This window comes from Periplaneta americana, chromosome 17, assembly GCF_040183065.1.
Source record: "Periplaneta americana isolate PAMFEO1 chromosome 17, P.americana_PAMFEO1_priV1, whole genome shotgun sequence".
Classification (NCBI taxonomy): Eukaryota; Metazoa; Arthropoda; class Insecta; order Blattodea; family Blattidae; genus Periplaneta; species Periplaneta americana.
This window is the reverse complement of record NC_091133.1, coordinates 126,253,551-126,262,789: the sequence shown is the minus strand read 5'-3', so window position 1 is coordinate 126,262,789 and position 9,239 is coordinate 126,253,551. Positions and strand designations below refer to the sequence as shown.

The 9,239-nt window shown below is 33.6% G+C and overlaps 1 protein-coding gene across 1 annotated transcript in view; it reads right to left on the bottom strand.

Annotated features, from left to right (window-relative positions):
• Window positions 1-438: 438 nt before the first annotated feature.
• The window catches only part of LOC138692877 (uncharacterized), a 28,262-nt gene continuing 19,461 nt past the window's right edge, over window positions 439-9,239 (bottom strand). Inside the window, exons 3-4 of the mRNA XM_069816182.1 lie at window positions 7,525-7,787; window positions 439-4,990 (exon numbers count right to left, since the gene is read on the bottom strand). Of these exons, the coding sequence (XP_069672283.1) occupies window positions 4,896-4,990; window positions 7,525-7,787 (358 nt within the window). The 3' untranslated portion in view covers window positions 439-4,895. The remainder of the gene's footprint in view (window positions 4,991-7,524; window positions 7,788-9,239) is intronic.

Genomic DNA, 9,239 nt, shown 5'->3' with positions numbered 1-9,239 from the left:
TTTTACTGCTGTACATAAGCTTAACAGTATAAAATGTTTATAGTGTAAATAGTAAAAATAGCGAATAGTTTACATAGTGTAAATAATGTAAATTGTAAATATTATTGTAGTTGTTAAAGTGGTCCATGTTTTGTTGTGACCCACTTGACGAAACAAGAGTCGTGTGAGCCGTAGTCAAGTACTTCGCTTTCTAGATGCACATGCGTCGTCCACTTATAAACTCCAGTAATACTTAATCTTGTAGGCTCCTAGGACAAAGTTCGGCCCTTAGTAATGAACTTCCCTGTAGCTTATAGGTAAACGTACAAGACTTACAAGAAACTTTATTAAGCAATTAGTTGTAAAGTCTTTCTAGAATTTCTTTAAACACTGGTTGTAGGCTTATTTTTGGGAAGTAGGTCTAATGAGGGATTTATTACAATATACTCAATAAGAAAGTTCAATTAACAAAAGTTTATTTCCTTAAAACATATAATGACATATATACATTTAATTAAATAATACAAGATACACTCATACACGATATATGAAATGAATACATAAACCATTGATACAGCTAGATACGTCATACCGGTCATATACCAGGTGGTAACTTGGAACACGTACCATAGGAGTTCAATGTTAAAATTTATATTTTGTCATATTAGCTCCCCTAATTATTATAAAAGAAAATGTCATCAAAGTGTTTTGTATGGGAAAAAAATTCTGCATCCATTTGTTTTATTAAATTAACATTTTGATTATGAATGTTTGGAATTAATTAAAATTAAGAAGCAATTATAACCATCTGTAATGAAAACTTAATTTCAGTAGGTCATGGATAACTGATATTTGTATTTGAAACAAAATAGTCGGAGTTAAATAGTTATAACCCTCAAAATTGAGATTGACAGTTTTCTAGTTGTTAACAGCCTATAAGCCACATTATCTTTGATTTGGTTAAATAATTATGTAAATATGTTAACAATGATTGGATTATGCTGCTTGAAAAATATAACAATCACCTTGCGTTTGCAATAAAAATTAAAATTTATGAAATTTATAAATATGCGTTATCATTATTTACCCCCGAAGTCTTCATAGGATCCAATCAGTTATGATAAAATCAGCAGGCAGTGGATAAAATTTAAAGGGGAAACAAATGAATTTGACATCAATGTGAATTCATTTTTTACAGATTAACAAATGAACCATAAACAACAATATCTTTGCATTCAATAGTTTTTACTAATCCATGGCCAACTATGATTAGCAAGCATTAATTTTTTTTTTTCGTTGTTGGTAACTCTATAGCATCTATTAGTGCTTTACGGTTGTGCTCACAGGTGGAGTTACTTGTCAACAATGTGACGCTGAAACATGTGTTCAGGTTACCGCCCAGCGACAATCCTGATGTATTTTTATATTTGTGATGGTTGGTTAATTAATATTAACCCGGCACACTCACAATCACACTCACATTCATATAAATTTCCAGACTCCAGACACCCAGGGAATTTTTATTCTTCAAGAAAAATTCACCGAGAGCTGAACTCGGGAATCGAACCCGGGACCTCCAGATCTGTGAGCCAGCATGCTGACCAACAGACTACAGAGGCAGTCTAAGCATTAAAAACGAGTGCAATTTTGTGGCGGAAGTAGTTTGTACTAATTTTTAGATTTTTTTATCCCCCGCAAAAAATTGTTTTAATGGTATGATTGGGTGCAGAATTTTTTCCCCTACAAAAAACTTTAATGACATTTTGCCTATAATAACTAGGGGAACTAATGTAACAAAATATAAATTTTAGCATTGAAATATCTGTGATGCGTGTTCCAAGTTACCACTGTATAATGAGCTGATTTCTTTATTTTGAGATATTTGGCTGTTAGATGGTCCACATTGATTTCTTCACGATAAAAAAATATACGTAGGCCTAATAGAAATGATCAGGACGAAACTGAAATACAAACTGCTGAGCCATTTATACCGGAACCCACACTTTCTGAAGTCGAAATTGCGATAGAAAACCTGAAAAAGTACAAGTCTCCAGGTATTGATAAAATTCCAGCAGAATTAATACAAGAGGGTGGAAGGGCAGTATCTAGCGAAATTTATAAACTTGTACTTGCAATTTAGGAAAAGGAAATTGTGCCAGAACAATGGAAGGAGTCCATAATCGTACCCATTTTTAAGAAGGGGGACAAGACTAACTGTAGTAACTTTCGAGGAATATCACTTTTGTTGACGTCGTACAAAATTTTGTCCAATATTATTTTGAGAAGATTAACTCCATATGTAGATGAAATTATTGGGGACCATCAGTGTGGTTTTAGACCTAATAGGTCGACTATTGATCAGATTTTTTGTTTTCGACAAATATTGGAGAAAAAATGGGAGTATAAGGGTAGGCCTACAGTACATCAGTTATTCATAGATTTCAAAAAGGCATATGACTCGGTTAAGAGAGAAGTTTTATATAATATTCTTATTGAATTTGGTATTCCCAAGAAACTAGTTCGATTAATTAAAATGTGTCTTAGTGAAACTTACAGCAGAGTCCGTATAGGCCATTTTCTATCTGATGCTTTTCCAATTCACTGCGGGCTAAAGCAGGGAGATGCACTATCACCTTTACTTTTTAACTTCGCTCTAGAATATGCCATTAGGAAAGTTCAGGATAACACAGAGGGTTTTGAATTGAACGGGTTACATCAGCTTCTTGTCTATGCGGATGACGTGAATATGTTAGGAGAAAATCCACAAACAATTAGGGAAAACGCGGAAATTCTTGTTGAAGCAAGTAGAGCGATAGGGTTGGAAGTAAATCCCGAAAAGACAAAGTATATGATTATGTCTCGTGACCAGAATATTGTACGAAATGGAACTATAAAAATTGGAGATTTATCCTTCGAAGAGGTGGAAAAATTCATATATCTTGGAGCAACAGTAACAAATCTAAATGACACTCGGGAGGAAATTAAACGCAGAATAAATATGGGAAATGCCTGTTATTATTCGGTTGAGAAGCTTTTGTCATCTAGTCTTCTGTCAAAAAATCTGAAAGTTAGAATTTATAAAACAGTTATATTACCAGTTGTTCTTTATGGTTGTGAAACTTGGACTCTCACTTTGAGAGAGGAACAGAGATTAAGGGTGTTTGAGAATACGGTTCTTAGGAAAATATTTGGGGCTAAGAGGGATGAAGTTACAGGAGAATGGAGAAAGTTACACAACGCAGAGCTGCACGCATTGTATACTTCACCTGACATAATTAGGAACATAAAATCCAGACGTTTGAGATGGGCAGGGCATGTAGCACGTATGGGCGAATCCAGAAATGCATATAGAGTGTTAGTTGGGAGGCCGGAGGGAAAAAGACTTTTGGGGAGGCCGAGACGTAGATGGGAAGATAATATTAAAATGGATTTGAGGGAGGTAGGATATGATGGTATAGAGTGGATTAATCTTGCTCAGGATAGGGACCAATGGCGGGCTTATGTGAGGGCGGCAATGAACCTACGGGTTCCTTAAAAGCCAGTAAGTAAGTAAGTAAGTAAGTAAGTAAGTAAGTAAGTAAGTAAGTAAGTAAGTAAGTAAGTAAGTAAGTAAGTAAGTAAGTAAGTAAGTAAGTAAGTAAGTAAGTAAGTAAGTAAGTAAGTAAGTAAACTTACAATTAATAATGGGAGAACAAATAAACAGATGAAAATAAGACACTTCATATAAATCGTTAGAGAGAACAATTATTACGAAGTTTAAATGATACAGACATCTATGGTCTATCACGAAAATTTCGATATGAATAAAATTCAAAGTACTCAATAGAGTGGTACAAATTGTAAGTGGATTAATTATTTGTAAGCTGTCAAGCATAGATAAGTCAATGGTGAAATCCTTAATACATCAAATTTCATTACATTAAAAACGATACGAAATATCCAATTACACTTCGGTGCAATTTTCTTTAATTTTAATTTTTATTCCAAAGACCTTGTACAGGGTTTTCCTTCAACCCAATACGATAAAATGCTGGGTGATGGACCCCGAACTCATTTCACCGGCATTATCACCTTAATTTCATTCAAACGCTACATAACCTGAGATGTTGATAAAGCATCGTAAAATAACCCCAAAAAAACACCTTAATACAGAGACATCTGGTTTCTAAGGTACTTGCAGGTTAATTTATACCCCTGATCACATAGCCTGATGGACTTTCAAGGCAACCATGTTTTATTAATTTCACTATGCTGCCATCTAGTGACTGGAAAAGAAGTTACGTTTTAACCCTTATGGAATTGCATGGAGCAACTGTACTCCCATCTAGCGGTCGTTACCAAAATGCGTTTTCGACGGTGGAGGCTCTGGTGGTTGTTATTTTATGTTGCCATTCTATAACATGGAAATGGTAAATCTGATCATACTGTATACGAAATCAAGGTTTATACTTACGCACATTCTAGTGAAATCGTAAAATTCATAATGATGTTGGGAGATTAATTTGCATTAACTTAGATTTTCTTCTGTTATAATGATAAAGTTATGTAACTGAAGAAAATGAAAAATTCTCAGACCCAGGTAACAGTTGTTTTCAAATAATTTTTATTGATAGGCGTTCAGAATGATGTGTCGTGGTTAATACTATAGATTTTCCGAAATAAAAATGTTGTTTCTATTCACTAAATTATAAAAAAATGTTATAGTGTAGTTGGTAACAGCTTTCCTGGCCACTTCACTGACGTAATTCATTTCACTTGATTCTGTGGGAAGCTGAGAAATTTCATTATCGAATATCGCCGTTAAATAAATGGTTTTGTCTTCACTGCAATAAAATTGGCAATGCTTTTCAAATTATTATTAAGTTTATTTACTGGCTACTCAGGTACAGTTCCTTGTCCGTGAGGACAAGCTCATATCAGTAGATAGAAATGTCAGAGCACGAACGGAAAGTCTCTTGTGGACCGCAGCCATCGGCGCCTGTCCCGTTTGGACATATGCCCCAATTATTGGCTGAAAAACAAACATGAAGTACATCATATTGTATGCAGGTAAACGTGTTTAACCTGGCATATTTAGGATATGTGAAATAAAAGATCGCATGTCATTTTTTATAAATGAGAAAATGTAGCACATTACTGCAAAGATCCTGGGCTTGTTGGTTAGAGTATAAAAACAGATGATGATCATGATGATGATGATGATGATGATAATAATAATAATAATAATAATAATAATAATAATAATATATTACGTTTGATAAAGTAATATTGTGGAAAATAAATAAATAAATAAATAAATAAATAAATAAATAAATAAATAAATAAATAAATAAATAAATAAATAAATAAATAAATAAATAAATAAATAAATAAATAAATAAATAAATAAACTAGAGAAATAATGAAATACAGAAGGAACGAAAGAAAATAAAAGAAAAGAGAATTAAAGAAAGAACGAAAGAAAGAAAAAAAGACTAAGATAACATCAAAATGGAAGGTAGATGAAGGAAAATCTGAAAACGGAAAATAAATAAGTGATCAAAGGAACAAATTAAATAAATAAATGAATACATAAGTAAATAAATAAATGTATAGGGGAGAGAGAAAGTGTATAAGCAGATGTGTTGAATAAAAATATAAGTAGGCTATTTATAGGAAGTGAGAATAGTGACAATGGATGAAGTGTAAGCAGAATAGTGAGAAAGTGAAAGTGAGCGCAAATAGGAATGAGAGAAAATAGTGAGAAAGGGTTAAGAGAAGTGAACAAGTGACAGCATAAAATTAGTACTAACATTTGAACGTTGGAACAGTAAATGAATATAAGAGAAAGATAGGAGAAAAGGTCAAAGAACAAATAGGACAAATGATTCAATATGGTAATTTATAGAGGTAAATTGAAATTGAGATTTTAGTGAATAGTAGTTAGAGGAAAAAGGGGGTGTGAAAGAAGTAAATAATATTTGATATATTAGGATTAATGAACAAATAGAGAATAGCAAAATGAAATGTAGGAGAAATACTGAAGGGGAGTTTGACCAAATAACAAAAAAAGGTACATAGTTTAATTGGGAGTATTTGTGTAGACGTGTACTGCAAATAATGTGTTATTGTAATAATATGTTAATGGTGGCACCGGATACAGAAATGTGAGGTACACCATTACATGTAAAGAAGTGCTGTGACCAAATATATCATATTAAATAAATAAATAAATAAATAAATAAATAAATAAATAAATAAATAAATAAATAAATAAATAAATAAATAAATAAATAAATAAATAAATAAATAAATAAATAAATAAATAAATAAATAAACTAGAGAAATAATGAAATACGGAAGCAACGAAAGAAAATAAAAAAGAATTAAGGAAAAAACAAAAGAAAGAAAGAAAAGACTAAAAGAACAACAAAATGGAAGATAGATGAAGAAAAAGCTGAAAATGGAAAATAAATAAGTGATCAAAAGGAACAAATTAAATAAATAAATAAATAAATAAATAAATAAATAAATAAATAAATAAATAAATAAATAAATAAATAAATAAATAAATAAATAAATAAATAAATAAATAAATAAATAAATAAAATAGGAACAGGAACATTTTTGCGGACCTTTGGTAAAAGAACTAAGGAAGAGACTAGTGAAGTGCTTTGTGTGGAATGTGGCATTGTAGGGAGCAGAAACATGGGCATTACGACGAAGTGATGTGAAGCGAAGCGACTAGAAGCATTTGGAATGTGGATAGAGAAGAATGGAACGTGTGAAATGGACAGAGAGAATAAGAAATGAAGCTGTGTTGGAAAGAGTGGGTGAAGAAAGAATGATGATGAAACTGATTAGGAAGAAAAAAATTGGCTGGGTCATTAGCCAACAAGAAACTGCCTACTGAAGGATGCACTTGAAGGAATGGTGAAAGGGAAGAAAAAAGTTCGGGGCAGATGAAGATATCAGATGACTAACAACACTGAGATATATGGATCGCATGCGGAGACCAAGTTTTATTTATTTTAGTTGGTTATTTAACGACGCTGTATCAACTACGAGGTTTTTAGCGTCGATGAGATTGGTGATAGCGCGATGGTATTTGGCGAGATGAGGCCGAGGATTCGCCATAGATTACCTGGCATTCACCTTACGGTTGGGGAAAACCTCGGAAAAAACCCAACCAGGTAATCAGTCCAAGCGGGGATCGAACCCGCGACCGAGCGCAACTTCAGACCAGCAGGCAAGCGCCTTAACCGACTGAGCCACGCCGGTGGCTGAGACCAAGTGGAAGGCGGGAAAGTGGGAATATTGAAGAATGCTGGGTTTGTGTAGAAAACTATGAATGAGTGTAAAATAAGTATGAAAGAAATAAAGAAGAGAATGAAAGCAACAAGATGAAGGAGAAAGAAAGAAGTAGGCTAAATAAAAGCTGAATGAGGAAAGGATAGTAGAAAGAAGGGCTGGAAAGAAAAAAATAACATTAAATAACGACAGACGAGAAGAAGAAAGAAAGAAATGGCAGTCACATGTTTGCAGCAGCATTGTTGTAGTACGTACCAGTAACGTAAGTCCACTGCAGGACGCAGCGGTCGCACGTGAGACCTGCAGGCAGCACCACCTGGGCCTGGTAATCCCCAGGAGAATGGCTGGTCAGAGTGTAATGTTCACTTCCGTCTACCAGCCTCAGAGGATATTTGGCGAAACATTCTTCTGTTTCCAGTTCGGTACTTGAAGCCAACTTACAAATTTTATAGTAGAATGAACCCCAGTGATTCGCTGTAATCCTGTTAACGGTGGTTATGGTGGAACCTGCTTTGTACCTGCGAAGGAATCCGTCAAACACAAATCTTCAGTTGACTTATAATTTCAATAAATTGAGACAGGGAGACCAAAAATCCACTAACTCTAATTTTTGTCAAAATTGAGTTGTGGGCTGGATGGTGCTTTTTAGTTTGTCCCGCATGCGTGGAAGGCAAGAATGCACTAATTTCGAAATTCTTCTGCATTCTGGGAGCTGTTTTAAAACTCGTGGAAGTCAGAACTCCACTTAATCCATGGACTAAGAGAGCTTCTGCATTCCAAGCTTAATTTCCCGATAGGTGGCAACACTATTGCTCAGCCAGCTGAGTAAAGTGATGAGGAGTGGATCAGGACAGCAGGTTTACACATCTCCTTTTTATGTTAGATTAGGTTAGGTTAGGTTATTTTCAAACTGAAAAGACGAGTGAAGCGTACAGTTAAAATTACTCTAACCTAACCTAACCTAACCTAACCTAACCTAACCTAACCTAACCTAACCTAACCTAACCTAACCTAACCTAACCACGAGTGAAGCGTACAGTTAAAATTACTCTAACCTAACCTAACCTAACCTAACCTAACATAAAAAGGAGATGTGCAAACGTGCTGTCCTGATCCACTCCTAAGTGATGCGGTAATATTTAACCTGGCAGAGTTAAGGTCGTAAGGCCTTCTCTTACACTCAACCAGGTATTCAAAATAATCACAAAAATCTATGAAATCCATGTAAGTAAGACTATGAAAGGCACAATATGGAGTCGATTTAACTTCCAGAAACCCAATACAGATGCATCATTCCCCAGTCAACTGAAGTACAATTCAGCATTGGCATTGAAAGAAGAAAGCAAAAGGACTTGCAAAATTTAATGCAGTTTATTTCTGAGGAAAGTAGGATGTATTACCAAACTATATTTGCAGATAGTAATAATCTAGAATCTAGATGCACAGAGAGAAAAAACAGACTCTTTAACATGAATGAGACTGTGTTAACATTTTAATATTGTTTGTGGTTTTATTTGTGTATTTTGATGTGCTCCATGGTAATTTGTGATTTTCTGTCTCATATATTTGAAATTTAAAAAAATGTAGCAATGTTAATCTTAATAATAAACTTCCATTTTCTCGTATATTCCAATGTTTCGTAAGGAAATTATTATATATACTTTCCTAAATTATAGATATCAGCTCAAAGAATTTGAGTGACCACAAGGGTCCTGAATACAATAAAAATGTACAATATAATGTGATGTGATACATTAAAGAAAAAAGAAAGTTAATTGTTGAAGGTAAATATAAGTGGATTAATTGAAACAGATGATGTAATATTTGAACAGAATCCTTGATAATGTTTATAAGAATAGACATTGCATAATCAAAAGGAATGTGAAGTTCCTTAAGATATCTTTTTTTCCTTCATATGGCTCATATTTACTCACTTTTCTTAATTCATACACTGTGGAAGTCAGAAAACC